General features: G+C 42.7%; 1 protein-coding gene across 1 annotated transcript; it reads right to left on the bottom strand.

Moving 5' to 3' along the window:
• Positions 1-14,757: 14,757 nt before the first annotated feature.
• On the bottom strand, positions 14,758-16,155 carry foxl2l (forkhead box L2-like). The gene has a single exon (XM_063033458.1). It carries the CDS (start codon positions 16,106-16,108, stop codon positions 15,260-15,262), a length of 849 nt encoding a protein of 282 aa, XP_062889528.1. The 5' UTR covers positions 16,109-16,155; the 3' UTR covers positions 14,758-15,259.
• Between the last annotated feature and the right edge of the window lie 4,731 nt (positions 16,156-20,886).

The following is a 20,886-nucleotide window of genomic DNA, read 5'->3' as shown; positions in this document are numbered from 1 at the left end:
AATAACGGATGGGGTACGAGGGGGAGGTGGGGCATTAGCGGAAGTTCGAGAAGTCAATGTTCATGCCATCAGGTTGGAGGCTACCCAGACGGAATATAAGGTGTTGTTCCTCCAACCTGAGTGTGGCTTCATCTTTACAATAGAGGAGGCCGTGGATAGACATATCAGAATGGGAATGGGACGTGGAATTAAAATGTGTGGGCACTGGGAGATCCTGCTTTCTCTGGCGGACAGAGCGTAGGTGTTCAGCGAAATGATCTCCGAGCCTGCGTCGGGTCTCGCCAATATATAGAAGGCCACATCGGGAGCACCGGACACAGTATATCACCCCAGCCGAGTCACAGGTGAAGTGTCGCCTCATCTGGAAGGACTGTCTGGGGCCCTGAGTGGTAGTGAGGGAGGAAGTGTAGGGGCATGTGTAGCACTTGTTCAGCTTACAAGGATAAGTGCCAGGAGGGAGATCGGTGGGGAGGGATGAGGGGGACGAATGGACAAGGGAGTCGCGTAGGGAGCGATCCCTGCGGAAAGCGGGGGGGGGGGCAGGGAGAGGGAAAGATGTGCTTAGTGGTGGGATCCCGTTGGAGGTCTCTTATCTGATTCCTCCTTCTCCTGCCCTTTACCTTTCCGACCCACCTGGCTTCACCTATCACCTTCCTGCTAGCTTCCTTCCCCTTCCACCCCCACCCCTTTTTATTCTGGCGTCTTCTCCCTTCGTTCTCAGTCCCGAAGAAGTGTCTTGGCCCGAAACATCGACTGTTTATTCATTTCCAAAGATGCTGCCTGACCTGCTGAGTTCCTCCAGCATTTTGTGTGTGTTTTATGAAACAGTATCCTGCCCCACGCCTATCTGTTTATTGGCCAGTAATGTCTGGGCACTAATTTCGATTTCTTGCTTCAAATTTCCATCATCCATACTTTTTTTCTGGTGTAAGGCTTTCGAATTTAATGCATGAATTAGGACCCTTTTAAGTTAATTTTGATCGAACTGACCCAAACGATCTTATTTAACTGGAATTCACATCAGTGTTATGAGCGGTTCTCTGCATTATAACGATGCACCTTCTTAAATCGTGTTTAACTCCAGAATTAGATGATATTCTAATTTGAAATATGAAGCATATTAATATTTATAGACCAACTCTGGAATATGAAATTTGAAATCAAACTGCGTACTAATGTCCTTATCTTGCTTCCGTTCTTACCGTTTTGTCAATATTGCTTGATACATTTCATAAGCAAAATATTGCCGATGCTCGGAATTTGAACTATGGAAACACTCAGGAGGTCGGGCAGCATCTGCAGGGAGAGAAGCAGCGTTAACGTTTCAGGTGGAGAACATCTCATTGGCTAACGTAACCTATTGTCACAATTGCAGCAGATGTTCCTTAACAAAACCATGTATAGTCAGTGTCCACCTGCATACTTGCTTGTTAATGCAGGTGTCCAATTAACCAATCACGTAGCAGCAATTCAATGCACGAAAGCATGCAGATGTGGTCGAGAGCTTTCAGTTGTTTTTCAGACCAATTATTAGAGTGGGGAAGAAATGTATATTCTGAGTGGTATGATTGTTGCGCTAGACGAGATGATCTGTGTATCTCAGAAACTGCTGATCTCCTACGATTTTTACACACAACATTCCCTAGAGTTTACAGGGAATGGTTGGGAAAATAAACAAAAAAAAATCCAGTGAGCGGCAGTTCTGTGGACGAAAACGCCGTGTGGATGAGAGAGGTCAGAGGGGAAAGGCCAGACTAGGTCAAGCTGACGGAAAAGCGACAATAACAGTGGTGTGCAGAAGAGCATCTCTGAACACACAACAAAGCTCAAAGTAAATTTATTATCAAAGTACATATATGTTACTATATAGAACTTCGCGGGTTCCAAGGTTGTCAAGCCGAGGGGTGGTAGTGGGGACAAGCTCCTATTACCTGAGTGCTCCTCACGGCATGCGCCTCGAATAGCCTCTGGCAACCAAGTCCAACTCCTGGCCTTCTCGTGTGGCTTAGCCCCTAAGCCCGGCGGAACCGTTTCTACTGACAGGAGAAGGGGCGAAGGCGGGTCCTGGCGCCTTAAGACCAGCGCTTCAGGTACATGGAGCACGTCAGCCTGGGAAGGCAGTCCACCGAAGAGAGGGAAAACTCTGATTTCAAACCTCCGCTGCCTTCCGGCCATACCCACTGATGGGAAAGGCTTCGGGAGTAAACCCCGAGGACAAATCCGGAGTTGGAGTCCTTAAGGCAGTCCGACGTTGCCTTCGACCTCCTTCTGGCAACTCCTGCGACAACACCGGTGCCAAGCTGTGTCGGCCCTTGCCCTTCCCTTGGACAACATCGGTGTCGTGGAGAGGGGAGACTTGCAGCATGGGCAACAGCCAGTCGTCCATACAACCTTGCCCAGGAGAGAACACTCCGACTTTCCAGACGCAGATCCATGGTCTCGCTAGACTACCGGATGCCACCAATACCAATACAACCTCGAGATTCGTTTGTCGTCCCCCGGCCGCGGGCATACGCCCTCCCCTTCGAACTTTAAATTAGATAACTACAACAGCGGGATGCGACACCGATTTCCACTCCTGTACCCGTAATGTGGCCACTGAGTATATACTGAGGACGGAGACACAAGAAACTGCAGGTGTAATTCCTCCCGCACCCCCTGTCCACCGCACACACGTTTATTATAAATTACTATAAATTGCACGTTGCACATTTAGACAAAGACGTAACGAAAAAAAAATTACTCCTCATGTATAGGAAGGATGTAAGTGATAAAGTCAATTCAATTTAATTAAAAAAACACAAACGCTGCTCGAACCACTGAATTACTCCAGCGGTTTTATGCACTATTGACATTATTATGGATTCTCCAGCCTGGTGTTAGGAAAGGGGTTTGGATTGCAAAATCATGAACAATCACTTGTGTTATGAAGGTAGAACACTTCGGGTTGTTCAGCACCCCAGTTCCATAGAAATGTACCTGTGCTGCTCCCGCAGGTAAGTTTTTCATTGCACCTGTGCCTACACGTACTTGTGCAAATGACAATAAGCCCGACTTGGGAGTTTGGAGTACTGATGAAGGAAATGGGCGGAGGGCAAACAAGGTAACTCGCTGAACAAGTGCATCACCTCGAAGACTACAGTCAGCGGTCACCTTATTAGGTACTGTATCCCCTGTTTGTATTTCGTGGATTTCTGCTGCTGTGGCTCATCCATGAGTTTTGGGGTTTTTTTTGCACCATTCTCTGTAAACTCTCTGTAAACTGTTGTGCGCGAAAATCCCAGTAGGTCAGCAGTTTCTGAGATACTTTAGCCTCGCCGCCTGGCGCTAACTATCATTCCAATGTCAAAGTCACTTAGATCACATTTCTTCCCCATTCTGGTGTTTGGTTCAAAGTAAATTCCAAGTTTCAAGTAAATTTATTATCAAAGTAACCTGTCACCATATACAACCCTGAGATTCATTTACTTGCGGGTATACACAGTAAATCCAAGAAACACAATAGAATTAATGAAAGACTGTGGAGGCCAAGTTTTTATGTATATTTAAGGCAGAAATCGATCGATTCTTGATTGGTCAGGGCATGAAGGGATATGGGGAGAAGGGAGGAGATTGGGGCTGCGAGGGGAAATGGATCAGCCATGATGAAATGGCAGAGCAGATTCGATGGGCCAAATGGCCTAATTCTGCTCTTATGGTCGTTATGGTCCTAAAGACCGCACCCAACAGGATGAACAAGCGGCCAATGTGCAAAAGACAATAAACTGCAGGTACAAAAGAGAAAACAAACATAACAATAAACAAATAGCAATAAGCATGAGCTGCAGAGTCCTTGAAAGCGGGTCTATAGGTGTGGGAACAGTTCATTGATGGGACGCCTGAAGTTACCCCTGCGGTTCAAGAGCCTGATGGTTGAGGGGAGGTAACTGTTCCTCAGCCTGGTGGTGCGGGTCCTGAGGCTCCTCATAAGCAGCAGCGAGCAGAGCGCATGGTCTCGATAGTGGAGCTCCTTGATAACGGACGCTGCTTTCCTGCGATGCCACAACGCTGCGTGTAGCTGTACTCAACGGTGGGGAGAGTTTCACCCGTGATCGGCTGGGCCGTGTCCACTTTCTGAAGGATTTTCTGCTCAAGGGCAACGGTGTTTCCACGCCAAGTCAATCTACTCTCCACCACACATCTATCAAAGTTTGTCAAAGTTTTAGATGTCACGCCCAGCCCCAGCAAGTAGGGGCACTGCCGTGCTTTCTTCGCAATTGCACGTACGTACTGGGCCTATGACGGCCACTTTGGAATGATAACTCGGAGGAATTTAAAAGTTGCTGGCCCTCTCCACCTCTGACCTCCGGTTGAGGACAGGCACATGGGGCTCCAGTTTCCGCTTCCTCAGGTCAATACCCTGCTACTTGGTCTTGCTGACCTGGTTGTTATGGCACCACTCAGGTAGATGTGAATAGTAACTAAACTTGTTGACCATGTCTGTACGCTTTTCTGCATTGAGTTGCTACCAGATGATCGGCTGATTATATATTTGTATTAACGAGCAGGAGTACCTGTGTATCAGATAACGTGACAACCGAGTCCATGTACGTTTGTCCTTTCCTTTCACTGCGATTATACCGCGTCTCTCGCGTATGATTACCGCCCAGTAACGGCCTGTCAGCATCTTTGATCACGTACAGTGAAGCTGCGTTCTCTCCGCTCGGATTGTCCATTGAAATACGTACAGGAAATCTGTACAAATAGGTCCACAACATCCGACGTGAAACATTTATTTCCCTGTTTCTCTCCATTAATGCTGACTAACCTGCCAAGTATTTCCAGAGCTTCCTGTTTTGCTTCCTGCGAGCTGAGGTTCCAGGAATGACCTGTTTAATGAGCGCTTCATACGAATTGTCGTTAAATATGATCTGTTACTGATTTGAGGGCGCCTCGGAATACTCACACAGTATAGATTTGGAATTTTTAAAAAAACGGAAGTTCCTTTGATATGAAAATCGCCCAGCTGAAATAAACTAGAAGCTTGGTATAGAAATAACACAGACCGAAAAAAAGGGCGGTAGCATAATGTAACGTTGTCACAGCGCCATGGACGCGGGTTCAAATCCGCTTTTGTCCTGCAAGGAATTTGTATGTTCTTCCCAGATGGCTCCGATCTCCCCCCCCCCCCCCACACACAGACATTCCGTAGACGTACCGGTTACGGTTAGCGAGTTGTGGGCACGCTATGTTGGCGTCGGAAGCATGGCGACACTTGCGGGCTGCCCTCAGCGCATCCGCCGACTGTGCTGGTCGTTGACTGCCACGACGCATTTCACTGTGCCTTTCAGTGTTTCGGCGTACATATAAGGCTAATCTTTGATCTTTCATCTTTAATCATTATCTTCCTCGTCTTAATGTAAGTCACCATAACACTGTCTCGCAGTTCGTGGACATGAACCCGGAAGATGACCGGATAATTCAGCGGAATGTTGGTAAATCAGGATACAGGGGAAAAAAAGCTGGTTCCGGTGAGTGAGATTGATGTAAGAGATTATGATCTTTTTGAATTATATAACACGCGCGAGGGCCCGAATTGTCTATTCCTGCTTCTACATTTTTCGTGCGAAGTGAAGATCTTGGAAGTTTAGTTTACCGTACACGTGAGCAGAAACGATGTTACGGTGCTGCATCGAACCAAATTGTCAAGGAGAAGAATGGTCCCCTTACGGGGTCTCAGGACGCCCCTAAAAGTTTTACAACCAATGGCGGACCCTTTGCGGCTCATCCCTGCCGGTCTAATGATGAGTTGTAACACATCCCTGCATCTGGGGAAGAGAAATTCGGGTTCCACGTTGGGAGCACCTGCCCCATTAAAATCAGAATACAAGTAGTCGCCCCCATCCCAAAGGGCCGCTTAAATAAAGAAAGACACTTACAGGCTGAAAAAGGTGCTCCCTTTTTGTACTCTAGTACGTTCGAATAATAAATCGAATTAGTTCCAATTGTTTGTTTAATTCTCCATCCCGGCATCAGTTCTTAAACTTTGAGGAATACTTAAATAAATTTCAAATGTATTATCGAAGTACATGTAAAGTCCCCATATACTACCCTGAGATCCATTTTCTTGCGGGCATTCACAGCAGAAGTACAGTAGAATCGATGAAAAACGATACACAAAGACGATCAAACAGCCAATGTGCAAAAGAAGCCAAATTGTGCAAATTCAAACATAAATAACTAATATTGAGGATATGAGTTGTAAAGTCCTTCAAAGTGCGTTAGCCGCAACACAGGTGTATCACTTTTGGAAACCGCCACATAAAGTGTCAAGCTGATGATCGGTTACGTATGCTCCGTAAATACTGAACCAGCAGCTTCGGCCAAGGCCACGGGTTTTGCAATTAGTTATCAGATCCGCCCTCAGAAGGTGTGTGGGTCTTTGTCCAATCCAACCCAATCCTTGTTCGTTCAAACAAGTTATTAAGCATCCCTTGTCGATACATATCTAACAATGCAGCATTTCCTTAATCAAGAAGGAGCTTACATTTTAAACTTTTCCTTCACGAATATAATCATAATAGAGAGATCAATTTCAATATCCACAGTGACTTTGAACCCGTTTATTAAAAAAAATATCCGTAATATTGGACGCTGGAAAACTAGAGAATCACACACAAAATGCTAGAGAACCTCAGCAGTTCAGCATGAGTTCTCGACCTGTTGAGTTCCTCCAGCATTTTGTTTACCTACCCCTTCCCATCTTTGGAGGGGAATAAAGAGTGGACGTTTCGGACCGAGACATCGATTGTTTATTCTCCTCCCTAGATGTTGTCTGGCCTGTGTTCCTCCAACATTCTGTGCGTGTTACTCGTAATATTGAAGCATTCTCTTATAGGGAAAAACTATTTAGATAACATTTTGTAATATCCTCGCCTGTGTTATATTTTTTTATCAGTTTCGATTTACGGAGAAGTTATAGCGCTAAACAGGATCCTTATCAGCAACACGTACAAAATGCTGGCGGAACCCAGCAGTTCAGGCAGCGTCTATGGAGGGTGTTCAAGATTGCCAGCATCTATAGAATCTCTTGAGTCTCCTATCGAATCATCCTGCCCTTTTGTTTTCTGACATTGTAGTAGGCAGCCGTCGATCCCGCGGGGTCGTGGGTTTGCGCTTCGGGTGGACTGTGTCCTCTCCAGGGCGCAAGCCTGGGCAGGAAGATTTGAAGAACCGGCTGTTGCCCATGCGGCGGGATCCCCCTCACTGATGTAGTCCAAGGGGAGGGCAAGCGCCGATACAGCCAGGCACCAGTCTCGTCGCAGAGATTGCCAGGATGAAGTTCTAGACAGCATCAAACTGCGTTAGGGACCCCCGCTCCGGATTTCTTCCTCAGGGTTTACTCCCGAAGCCTTTCCCATGGGTGGGTATGGCCGCAAGATAGTTTACCAATTCTAAAACGCACAGCAGGTGATGGCACCAAAAACCCCAGCCGCCATACCTCCAAACCACCACTACTTTATCATTTTCTATCGGTCACCTTATGTGCAAACACTCCTGTGCCTAGTATCACTTTATTGACACGATATCAATCTACCTATCCAAGCTCTCCTGTGTATTTATATTTATTATGTCTTGTTATCATTATTGGGTGCTTTTGTTGTGTTTTTTTTGGTGCTGCATCAGATTCGGAGTAACAATATTTCGTTCTCCTTTACACGTGCGTACTGAAAATGGCATTAAACGACCTTGAATATTGAATTTTATTAAAAAAAGGGGACACATTCGTTTGATTCAGAACTATTATTCACAGGTCGTGTTGTCGGTAGTCATTTTAATTGACTTTTCGTTTAATTAAATATAGCAACTTATAAATCATGGATAAAAGACCAATATAACCGAAACAATAAAATGCTTAAAGAGAAAGCGCCGTCATTATGTTGGAATCTCTCAAATTATTTTGTTTAAAATGTTTGTTATTCAAAGGGACAATAAGTTCACTAATTTACGAGTAAGCTCGTTTAATATTGGGCGTCAACGATGACATAATTAATAAACATCAGCGCATCTCGGTTGTTAACACAAGCGACGCAGGTCACTATGCTTCCATATATATGTGATCTAAAAAAAAATCTGAAACTGAATAGACAACACCAGCCGGCAAAATAATTACTGACGGTGCAAGTTGATTTGCCGTGGTATCTACATAATTGTCACTTCAAACTCAGTTCGAAGACCACCAATTATACGGCTTTAAAAGTTTACGAGCCTTCAACAAAAATCAAAGCCTGATTTTGGATCTGGCCAAAGCTAGTTGAATTGTTTGATAAAGAACACGCGCCGCGTTCAAAAAAGGACACAAGTCCCGGAACAAAGTTAAAACGCACCTGAAGTGGAGGCAAACATTCATACTAAAGAATTCCAGAGCAGTTCTTAAAAGAATTTCAACATCCAACAAAGTTTGGTACGAGTTTCAACACACCATGGACAATGCATCGCTGCAGAAAGACAGAGCCACACTCCGAGACGTTTAATAGTTGTGGGGGCGGACAGCAATTAAGCGAAAATTGATGTGAAAATATTCAGATTCAGCGAAAATATCTCAGACTCCCTCCACGTTCTAGCTAAGAAAATAAATCTCCGTTCTTTTGGTTGGGTGGGGGCAGGCAGCGCACGAATGTTAGACCCTCTTTCTATTGCTACCGTCAGACAGGAGGTACAGGAGCCTGAAGACACACATTCCACGCTGCAGGAGCAGTTTTTTCTGAAAGAACCCATGTGCACTATCTCACTTTTTTGTCTACTTTTTGTTCTCTTTTTGCACTATTTATTTAATTCTGTATATGTAATGTTGTATATTTTACATATATACAAAAACTACAAATTACATATATACTTTTTGTTATTTGCAGTTTGAAATTTTTATTGTGTATTGCTTGCCGCAAAATAACAAATTTCACGACATTTGCCAATACTATTAAACCTGATTCCGATTCCGAATTGTTACCTTGTCCGCAGAACTTCGCTAAGTACTTAATTCCCCGCAAACCTCCCTGATGAAAAGCCGTAACAGGGCTAACATCATGAGGAGTTCCCACTAAATTATTGAATAAACCCCTCCACTCCGAAGTTCGTGCATTCCATATCCAACCAAAGTCAAAGTACGGTTTATTATCAAAGTACGTATGCGTTGCCATATACTGTACCTGTTCTACCTTGAGATCCATTTTATTTTTCAAGAGACAGAGCGCCGAACAGGTCATTTCCCGCTGAACTAGCCGCACCGTCAAGGAGTCTACCTGTTTAACCCTGGCCTGATCACAGGACAATTTACAATGACCAGTTCGCCTACTATCCGGTACCTGTTTGGACTGTGGGAGAAAAGCGGATCACTCGGAGGAAACTCATGCATTCACGCGTTTTCTTGCAAGCATTTACAGGAAAATAAAGAAATACTGTAGAATTTGTGTAAAAAGTATACATATAAAACCAAGACTTATTCCCTAGACTTAACCCCAGTTTTATTTTCAATCCCTCAGCCGGGGCGCTTTGGAATAAACGCTGGACGCCCCCTCCGTTTTGCCTTAAAACAACTCACCCCGCCGCTATTGACATCTGGACAGTAAAATTTATTAGAACCGCGGCAACAGCAAAAAAAAATTTCAAATGTTGCCATCCACAAAGGAGTTGTGACTACTGCCATTACAATATCTAATAATGGTCTGCCCTAATCAGACTGTGCTGAGACTCAGCTAACTTGTATGAAATGGGTCCTGTTCTCCCGCGACCGCGGCGCACTGCAGGTAAATTAAATAGGTACAGCCAATTGGGTTTTGCCCCCACACAGATCCAGTTTGTGACTTGAAGACAAAGGTGGTAAGATGTGAAATAAAAATAACGGGTGAATATGAGGCGTATAAAACGCAGAGAGGTCGTTTAACTCTGTAGTGAAAACGAGAGACAGAAATCCCCTGTCGGGCCTTGCGAGGCTGCAAAATAACCCCAGTAGGTGAATTGTAAATCGCGCTGGTAAATTACGAATGGTATCATTAGGACAAACTGTTTCCCTGTTGTTGAATTACAATAGAGGTTTAAATAAAATTGATTTACCTATTCGGACTGAAATTAAGGTAGCTTGTGCTAAATTATTAATTAACATTGTTGCTAAAACTCAAAATGCTGGAGAAACTCAGCAGGTCAGGCAGCATCTATGGAGTCGACGTTTCAGACGGAGACCTTACTGTAACACAACGGAATTTCAGCTAATTCATGCCGATGGACAGAGCGATTCAATTACTCAATTTTTTTTTATTTTTGAAAGTTCTCAAACTGGGATAGAAAATACGAAATGGTGCCATGTAGTTTTGATTGATGACGGTTTTAAGATGCATTTTCCACAGCTAAATTGAAAAATGCACAGTTTATAAATCAGTGGAAGGTAGCTTGTTGAGTTTAGTATCGAGTGATGTGGGAGATGTGAAACTTCCACATTGTATCAGCTTGAAATGGGATTAAAAATAATCGTTGGTGTTTAACTGAAGCGTTTACAAACAAACGAGGCAGAGTTGGTTATATGGGAATGGAGGGTTATGGGCTGAGTGCAGGTCGGTGGGACTAGGTGAGAGTAAGCGTTCGGCACGGACTAGAAGGGCCGAGATGGCCTCTTTCCGTGCTGTAATTGTTATATGGTTAGATTCACAACTACAATGCCATCACATTATTGTAGTATAATCCATATTAAGTAACCGAAAAAAAACCTTGCTAAAGTCTATGCGTTATTTCAACTGTTCATTACTAATCAGAAATGAATAATTAACCACGTTTTACTTCATATCAAATCTTCAAAGTTTAAAGTAAGTTTATTACCGAAGTACTTATATATCATCATATGTTTATATATTTTATTTAGTGAAACAGCGCGGACAGGCCCTTCCGCCCCAAAGAGTTGCGCCGACCGGCAACTCACCTACTTACAGGACAATTTAGGATGACCAATTAATCTACTAAGCGGTAAGTTTTTTTTGGAATGTGGGAGGAAACCGGAGCACCGCGAGGAAACGCTGCCTTGAGATTCATTTTCTTGCAGACATTCACATGAAAACAAAGGAATACAATCGAATTCAGTGAAATACTACACACAAAGACCTCGAAGCAACCAAACTCTCAATATCCTCAATACTGTAATGGCCAGCGTCGCTTCGTATTCCAATTGGCAGAAATATTGATCGGTTTTGATATAATTTATACAATGTTTAAATGATAATAATGTTTTAGGAACAGCATCTTTCCCTCGGCCATCAGATTTCCGAATGAACCAATGTACACGACCCCATTTTTTTGTTTTTGCACTACTTACTTAATTACACACACACACACACACACAGATTTCTTGCACGATACACACAAAATGCTGGAGAAACTCAGCAGGTCAGGCAGCATCCATGGAAATTAATAAACAGTCGATTCAGGCCGAGACCTTTCTTCAGTCCTAAATTTCCACAGATGCTGCCTGACCTGCTGAGTGCCTCCGGCATTTTGTGTGTGTCGCTTTGGATTTCCAGCATCTGCAGGCTTTTGTGTGTCTATATATTTCATATCGTAATTTACAGTTTTATTATTATGTATTTCATTGTACTGCTGCCATAAAACAACAAATTCCAGGACATATGCCGGTGATATTAAACCTGATTCTGATTCGATAGATAGATGCTTTATTGATCTCAAAGGAAATTGCAGTGTCACGGTAGCATTACTAGTCCACAGATATACAGATATACAACCATTAGAAGAGAAATGAGAAAGAATATAAAAAAATAAGTTACCTCAAACAGTCTAACAGGAGGGGGTCATCACTTCCCCGGCTATAGGTTGACTCATTATAGAGCCTAATGGCTGAGGGTAACAATGACCTCTAACGGCGCTCTTTGGAGCAGTGCAGTTATCTTAGTCTGGTACTGAAAGTGTTCCTCTGTTCAGCCAAGGTGGCATGCAGAGGGTAAGAAACACTGTCCAGAATTGCCAGAATTTTCCGTAGGGTCCTTTGTTCTACCACAGCCTCCAGTGTGTCCAGTTTGACTCCTATAACAGAGCCAGCCTTTCTAATCAGTTTATTGAACCTGTTGGCATCACCCGTGTTGATGCCATTGTCCCAGCACACCATGTGTAGAAGATTGTACTGGCGACGAAATGCACATTGTACATGTTTGTGGATTCAGCAACAGTGCAGACTTTGTCTTTCAGCGTTTTGACGACAATCCAATGGACGGGTGCGAGTCAAAATGCTGAGAGAGAGTGGCTTGTTATGATTATCTGACCCTTTCGCACCTGGGCTGTAAACAGTTTTCAGACAAAACAGACAAGGTCAGGGCAGACAGGGTTCGAGATCTCCCGTTCGGACGCTGGAAACCGCCCCTGACATTCATTTGGGGCTGTAGTTGACCAAGAGTGCAGATCGCCGCGGAAACGAAATTGAAAGCACACACAACATTTAGCGCAAAAGCAATTATATCGCGGTTTCGGTTAACAGTTCGAAACATTGAAGCGAGCTTCAAATCCAAATTCAAGATAGTTTATTGTCATTCTTCAGTACACGGTTATAAAGGAGAACGAAATTATTGTTATCCTAGATCCAGATTCCAGGTAACTCCCAGCTGCTTGATTAGTCAGGGCGTCAAATGTTACGAGGAGAAGGCAGAAAAATAGGGTTGAGAGGGATAAATCAGGCGATGAAAAAAACGCCACAAGAAAAAAAACAATCTCGGTCTCGCTCTCTAAGGACTCACATTCAGAACTATTCGGGATCATATTTTATTCCCCAGTGATTAGTCTGGCAGAGTCTTCTCGTATCAGCCTATAATTTCAGGAGAGTAAATCTATAATATGGGAGCTTTCGAATCCAAGTGAGACACATTGAGTGCATTATCTCGTAACTCTTTATAACTCAAATTTAATCAATGACAGTGGAAATACAAAAGAAAAACAGTGGATAAGTTTGAATTTTTCACGTCTTTATATCGAAGATTTTCTTCAATTAGTAGTTCCATTCGATCAAACAATTCTCTCTCTTGTGTACCATCTCTAATATTAAACTATCCTTGCTTTGGTATCGTATGTGACATCTGGGATATTTGAATTTTGTCCTCTCAAAATTGCTTGGAAATAAACGTGGAACTTTAAACCCTTTTGAAGTTGGGTTAAAATCAGCGCAAAAGGCGATTCAACAATCAACAGAACGACCATCAATAGTGAACATTAATTCTCACCACGATATTGCCAAACCTCCGGGTTTTCATTCCACTTTCTGTTTTTTTTTCTGGAGAGGGAGAAGTGGAGAGTCCGTCATCGTGCCTGACGCCGGCTTCCTAGGCCCGAGTCGACGTAGTAGTAGTAGTAATAGTAGTTCTATTTTAAATTCAGGTTTCCAGCATCTGGTGAAATGTCATTAATTTTGTTTTTCTCTCTCTACAGATGCTGCCTGGCCTCCTGAACATCTCCAGCGCTTTTTAATTCCTGTTTCCATTTTGATTTTATAATAATGCCGATACAATTATTCAATGTGAGAAAACCAATCCAATAGAATACGGGAACGGTATTTTAATTGTTTTCCTTCATATTTTAAAAACAAAGTAGCTAAAATGATTGTATTAGTAACTATGTTATTGTATTATAGAAAGTTAGCCGTTTTATTACAACAGTCCTCTGACAGTGCCTTCGCACATTTATCTTCTTAGTTTACAAAGTGACGTGCTTTTTAATTTTCACGATGAATTTATGACCAACATCACTTTAGAAGAATCAGGTCTAATTTAATTTTGAAAATGCTACGATCCTCAGAGCATTCCCTCGGCGCTAAATTCACCCACCGGCAATCTAGATCAGTGCCGTACTGGGCCCATGGAATGATCGCTCGCTAAGTATTCAGCCGCTCTTCCAGACACGTAATTAAAGTAAGAAGGCGCAGAAATAACGGTTGCACCTGCAAACAAAAATGCGACCAGTCTCCTAGTGTTTCATGCGATTCAGGTATTACTTACTGAAAAAAAACTGGCAACTTGACCAGGCTTGGCTGAAGGGTTTAGGTTTTCAGACTTCGGTTAAAAGAACTGAAACACGGCAGCAAGAAAATATGGTAATGCTAAATCCGACACAACTTAAGTTACGCAGATCATAAATTCGTTGTGAAAATATCTTGATCACAAAATTTCGGAGTACTATGTAAAAACCACAATTTAAACTCCTGTACTGCAGGCCAACCTGAAGAACCTAGCTCTATTTTGTAAGACTCTATGACCATAACTCAATGGCAGGTTTAATTAATTAACCTTCTGTCAAACACTTGTCCATTTCAGCTGCCCTCCACTTTAACGACGGATCTATCGCTACCTATCTTTTGCAAACTGTTCGAAATACAGACTGGATGTTTAAAAATCAGTGCTAGAATTTCACACCTAAATGGCCACATATGAACTAAATACCAGAAGGTGGAACTGTAAGCGGAAGCATTTTTTTGTTGTATAAGGTCGGCTCAAAGAAGCTTCAGAAAACAGTGCGTTCCTGTTTGATTTGTGAATAAAATTATTCACGTATGTCTTAGTGCTCAGTTTAATGAAACCGCAAGTTGTCGAAATGTGGAAACATAGCTTTAGCCTAATTAACCGAGTTCTTCCGGAAATTCAAGTTGTCTGTTAACTTTCGTGGTAGCGACAGGTATTCTAGTTCGCTATCTGCTGCTTTGAACGACGTATATATATATAAATTACTGACAATAATATTCTCAGAAAACATTTATTTTAACAAAAATATATACAAAAGTGCTATCCTTGACGACACTTGGTATTGGTCCAAAACCTTCATTCGTTAGAACTTCGATAACCATTTTAAACATTGGATCACTTCCTTAAAGAAAAAACTTTTTCTGTACATTGTTTTGATTTACTAAATGCAAAACGTTTTGATCCGCAAATTATAGAACAAGAAAACGCCAACAATTTTAAGCACTGTTTAGACAAATAAACCCTGTAACAATTTCAAATAACAAACTCTTGATTTTTTTTAATAGTCCACCTTTTCGATTTCCGCTTTGGTACCAAAAACTTTAATAACCCAGACTCGGCGACAGCCTTGGACTAAATACTTGGGATATTGAGTCCATTTAGTTCCTTTTCCCCAGAAACAAAACGCATCAAAGTTTGCAAACAGGGAAACAATTCAAGTTTTCGTTTTGGCACTTTCAAAGAACATGTCTTACCACCGCCAGTATTTTTAAAGAAGTCTTGGAAGGTTATATATCCATTCTGCTGGTCACTGGTCCGTATTCCCAGTAGGAACAGTGTACTACAGGCATGTCCGGCTGCCGGGCGCATGATAGCTGATAACCGGTGCTCGTTGCGTGAGTCCCCGGGCTCACCTGTTGATTCATGCCGTTGTAAGTGTTGGCGGAAGCCGGCATTATAGGTAAGCTCTGCATTCTCGGGTATGCGCCGTAGGACGACGCGAGTCCATTCATCTGCACCGAGCTGACGTTCCCATTCGCCGCCTGACAGGGCTGGTGGTAGGTGACGGGCGCATTTGACCCGCTTTGCCCCATCGACCACGAATTAGCCCCGAAGGGAGACTGCAGGTACTTGGGAGTCTGGTAATAAAATGGGTCCGTGTAATTCACGCACGGTTTCGCGGGCAGAAACGGAGATGAAGATGTTCTATACGGCCGCTTAATCCTCCTCCTCCTCCTGTAGTTCCCTTTGTCGAACATATCATCGAAAGCGGGATCCAAGGTCCAATAATTCCCTTTCCTCTCTCCTCCACCTTCTCTGGGGACTTTAACAAAACACTCGTTCAAACTGAGGTTGTGCCGGATGCTATTTTGCCAACCTTTCTTGTTCTTTTCATAGTAAGGGAACTTGGAGACGATGTACTGGTAGATGCCGTTCAGAGTGAGCCTCTTCTCCTGGCTTTCCTTAATCGCCATCGCAATTAAAGCAACATACGAGTAGGGCGGCTTCTGCGACGGGTCAACTTTCTCCATGGACTCTCTGTCTCCAATCCTGACCAGCACAGACTCGTCCCGGACGCTCGACGCGTCGCTGATGCCGTCGGGATCGTAGGTCTCCTTATCATGAAAGCTTGCCATAGTTGTGGGCTTGAGATGCAAGAATCCAGAGAATCGCACAGCCGTCCCGATCGGCACCCAACCCAGCCCCGTTCTGAGAACTCTCTACCCCAGCCTACTTCTCTCCTCCCCCTGCTCGCTCAATGGTGGAGCACTGATTTAAATATGACCAATTGTGAGATTCTCCTGGGGTTAATCTGAGGTCACGATAACCCACAGTAGAGATATCTAAACATCGTTCTCCCCACCTCCTTCCAACAGTGAGAGAGGGTGAGAATAAGACCAGTTAAACTGGATAAAAGTAATTTTACAATCTGTCAGCGTCAAGCTTGGGTGTGAAACTTCCTTGTGTCGTTTTTAGCACAATTAACGAGAAAAGCAACCTTTTCATCCCCAAATCTGCGCACATAATCAATCTACATATATAGTCTATTTTATGCCATGGAGTCATATATAGAACACAGAAGTAAACCCTTCGGCCCATCTCAGAATCATATCAGAAACAGGCTATGTCGTGATATTTGTCGTTTTTCGGACAGCAGTACATTGAAATACATAATAATAAAACTGTGAATTACAGTAAGGACACAGTGCCAATAAAAAGTATTCACCCCCTGGGAAGTTTTCATGTTTTATTGTTTTATGATACTGAATCACAATGGATTTAATTTTGCTTTCTTGACATTGATCAACAGAAAAAAGACTCTTCCAAGTCAAAGTGAGAACAGATGTCTATAAAGAGTCTGTGTGGATAGGTCTCTATCAGCTTTGCCCATCTGGACACTGCAATGTTTCCCCATTCTTCTTTGCAAAACTGCTCAAGCTCTGTCAGATGGCATGGGGATCATGAGTGAACAGCCCTTTGCAAATCCAGCCACAAATTCTCAATTGGATTGAGGTCTGGACTCTCAATTGGCCACTCCAGGACATTAACTTTGTTGTTTTTAAGCCATTCCTGTGTAGCTTTGACTTTATGCTTGGGGTCATTGTCTTGCTGGAAAACAAATCTCTTAAATTGCAGTTCTCTTGAAGACTCCATCAGGTTTTCCTCCAGGGCTTCCCTGTATTTTGCTGCATTCATTTTACCCTCTATCTTCACAAGCCTTCCATGGCCCACTGCAGTGAAGCATCCCCACAGTATGATGCAGCCACCACCATGCTTCACAGTAGGGATGATGTGTTTTTGATGACGTGTGGTGTTTGGCTTACGCCATAGTGTTTAGTCTGATGGCCAAGACGTTCAATTTTGGTGTCATCAGATCATAGAATCTTCTTCCAGCTGACTTCAGAATCTCCCACATGCCTTCTGGCAAACTCTAGCCAAGATTTCATGGGAGTTTTTTTCAACAGTTGCTTTCTTTTTGCCACTCTCCTATAAAGCTGCAACTGGTGAAGCACCCAGGCAACAGTTGTTGTATATGCAGTCTCTCTTATCTCAGCCACTACAGCTTGTAACTCCTCCAGAGTTGTCATAGGTCTCTTGGTGGTCTCCCCCACTAATCCCCTTCTTGCACAGTCACTCAGTTTTTGAGATGGCCTGCTCTAGGCAGATTTACAGCTGTGCCATATTCTTTCCACTTCTTGATGATTGACTTAACTTTACTTTATACTTTATTGTCGCCAAATAATTGATACTAGAATGTACAATCATCACAGCGATATTTGATTCTGTGCTTCCCGCTCCCTGGATTACAAATGTTAAATACTAAAAATATTAAAAATAGTAAAAATTAGTAAATATTAAAAATTTTAATTATAAATCATAAATAGAAAATAGAAAAATGGAAAGTAAGGTAGTGCAAAAAAAGGCAGGTCCGGGTATTTGGAGGGTATGGCCCAGATCCAGGTCAGGATCTGTTCAGCAGTCTTATCACAGTTGGAAAGAAGCTGTTCCTAAATCTGGCCGTACGAGTCTTCAAGACTCCAAGCAACATTCAGTGACTTGGAAATATTCTGGTATCCATCTCCTGACTTGTGCTTTTCAATAACCATTTTGCGGAGTTGCTTGGAGTTTTCTTTTGTCTTCATGGTGTAGTTTTTGCCAGGATACTGACTCACCAGCAGTTGGACCTTCCAGATACAGGTGTATTTTTACTACAATCAATTGAAACACCTTGACTGCATATAGGTCTGCAAAAACATATCTCCATTTAACTAATTATGTGAGTTCTAAAACCAACTGGCTACACCAGTGATGATTTGGTGTGTCATATTAAAGGGGGATGATGAATACTTATGCAATCAATTATTTTGCATTTTATATTTGTAATTAATTTAGATCACTTTAATTTAGATAACTTTGTAGAGATCTGTTTTCACTTTGACACAAAGAAGTTTTTTTCTTTTGATCAGTGTCAAAAAAAGCCTAATTTAATACACTGTTATTCAATGTTGTAAAACAATAAAACATGAAAACTTCTGGGGGGGGGAGGTGAAATACTTTTTGTAGGCACTGTTCATATACAGTATCTTGAGTAGTTAAGTTAAATCAGTAGTGCAAAAAAGTAGTGAGGTAGTGTTCATGGGTTCAATGTCCATTCAGAAATCTGATGGCAGAGGGCAAGAAGCTTTTCCTGCATTGTTGAGTGTGTGTCTTCAGGCTCTTGTACCTCCTCCTTGATGATAGCAATGAGAATAGGGCATAAACTGGGTAATGGGGGTCCTTAATGATTGAGGAATCACTTCTTGAAGATGTCCTGGATAGTACAGAGGTTAGTGCCTATGATGGAGCTGACCAAGTTTACAGCTCTGCAGCTTATTTTGATCCAATGCTGAACACCCCCACCCTCCATACCAGATAGTGATGCTGCCAGTTAGAATGCTCTCTATGGTACATCTGTAGAAAATTGTGAATGTTTTTGGTGACATATGATATCTCCTCAAACTTCTAATGAAATATAGCCATGGTCACGCCTTCTTTGAAACTGCATCGATGTGTTTGATCCTCAGCGATATTGACAGCTAGGAACCTGAAATTGCTCACTCTCTCCACTTCTGATTCTTCTATGAGGACAGGTGTGTGTTCCCTCATCTTACCCTTTCCGGAGTCCACAATCAGCTCTTTGGTCTTACTGACGTTATGTGCTGTGACACCACTCAACTAGCTTGCTCCTGTATGCCCTCTCGTCACCATCTAAAATTCTGCCAAGAATAGTTGTTCCATCAGCAAATTTATAGATGGCATTTGAGGTGTGCCTAGCCACATAGTTTGCGCCGAACCTTTAATCTGCCTAGTCCCATTGACCTGCACCCAAACCATAGCTCTCCATACCCCTCCCATCCATGGACATATCCAGATATTGGATTTATAAGTATTTATTATGTATTTACTGTACATTTATTGTATTTTAAACTATTATTGTGTTCTTTATCTTATTGTATTTTTGTGCTGCTTCGGGTCTGGAATAACAATGATTTCATTCTCCTTTACACTTGTGTATGGAAATGAACCATCTACACACATCAGATTATTGCAGAAATTACTGACTCGGTGAGAGGTTCAGTTAAACTTCATTTAAGCTTCCTGTGTGGCTCGTCAGCACTGCCACTGCCTCTGGCTCCACACCACTGGCACTGTTTCCAGCAAAAGTCAGAGTCAACATAAATTTATTGCCAAGTACGTATATGCTACCATAAACTACCTTGAGTTTCACTTTCTTGCAGGCATTTTCAGGAAAATAAACAAATACAATACAATTTATGAAAATCTTATACATAAGGGCTAACAAACAACCAAAGTGTAAAAGAAGACCAATTAAATAATAAATAATATTGAGAACGTGAGTTACCGAGTCCTTGAAAGTGAGTTCATAGAACCATAGAAACTACAGCACAGAAACAGGCCTTTCGGCCCTTCTTGGCTGTGCCGAACCATTTTCTGCCTAGTCCCACTGACCTGCACACGGACCATATCCCTCCATACACCTCTCATCCATGTATCTATCCAATATATTCTTAAATGTTAAAAAAGAACCCGCATTTACCATCTCGTCTGGCAGCTCATTCCACTCTCCCACCACTCTCTGTGTGAAGAAGCCCCCCCTAATGTTCCCTTTAAACTTTTCCCCCCTCACCCTTAACCCATGTCCTCTGGTTTTTTTCTCCCTTTGCCTCAGAGGAAAAAGCCTGCTTGCATTCACTCTATCTATACCCATCATAATTTTATATACCTCTATCAAATCTCCCCTCATTCTTCTAAGCTCCAGGGAATAAAGTCCTAACCTATTCAACCTTTCTCTGTAACTGAGTTTCTCAAGTCCCGGCAACATCCTTGTAAACCTTCTCTGCACTCTTTCAACCCTATTTATATCCTTCCTGTAATTTGGTGACCAAAACTGAACACAATACTCCAGATTCGGCCTCACCAATGCCTTATACAACCTCATCATAACATTCCAGCTCTTATACTCAATACTTCGATTAATAAAGGCCAATGTACCAAAAGCTCTCTTTACGACCCTATCTACCTGTGACAACACTTTTAGGGAATTTTGTATCTGTATTCCCAAATCCCTCTTTTCCACTGCACTCCTCAGTGCCTTACCATTAACCCTGTATGTTCTACCTTGGTTTGTCCTTCCAACATGCAATACCTCACACTTGTCCGTATTAAACTCCATCTGCCATTTTTCAGCCCATTTTTCCAGCTGGTCCAAATCCCTCTGCAGGCTCTGAAAACCTTCCTCACTGTCTACTACACCTCCAATCTTTGTATCATCAGCAAATTTGCTGATCCAATTTACCACATTATCATCCAGATCATTGATATAGATGACAAATAACAATGGACCCAGCACTGA

This window comes from Mobula hypostoma, chromosome 25 (assembly GCF_963921235.1).
Source record: "Mobula hypostoma chromosome 25, sMobHyp1.1, whole genome shotgun sequence".
NCBI lineage: Eukaryota > Metazoa > Chordata > Chondrichthyes > Myliobatiformes > Myliobatidae > Mobula > Mobula hypostoma.
The sequence above is the reverse complement of the archived record's forward strand: the minus strand, read 5'-3'. Positions and strand labels throughout refer to the sequence as shown.

Excerpts from the sequence above, each read along its gene's own strand:
- foxl2l (XM_063033458.1), bottom strand. The coding sequence starts at position 16,108 with ATGGCAAGCTTTCATGATAAGGAGACCTACGATCCCGACGGCATCAGC.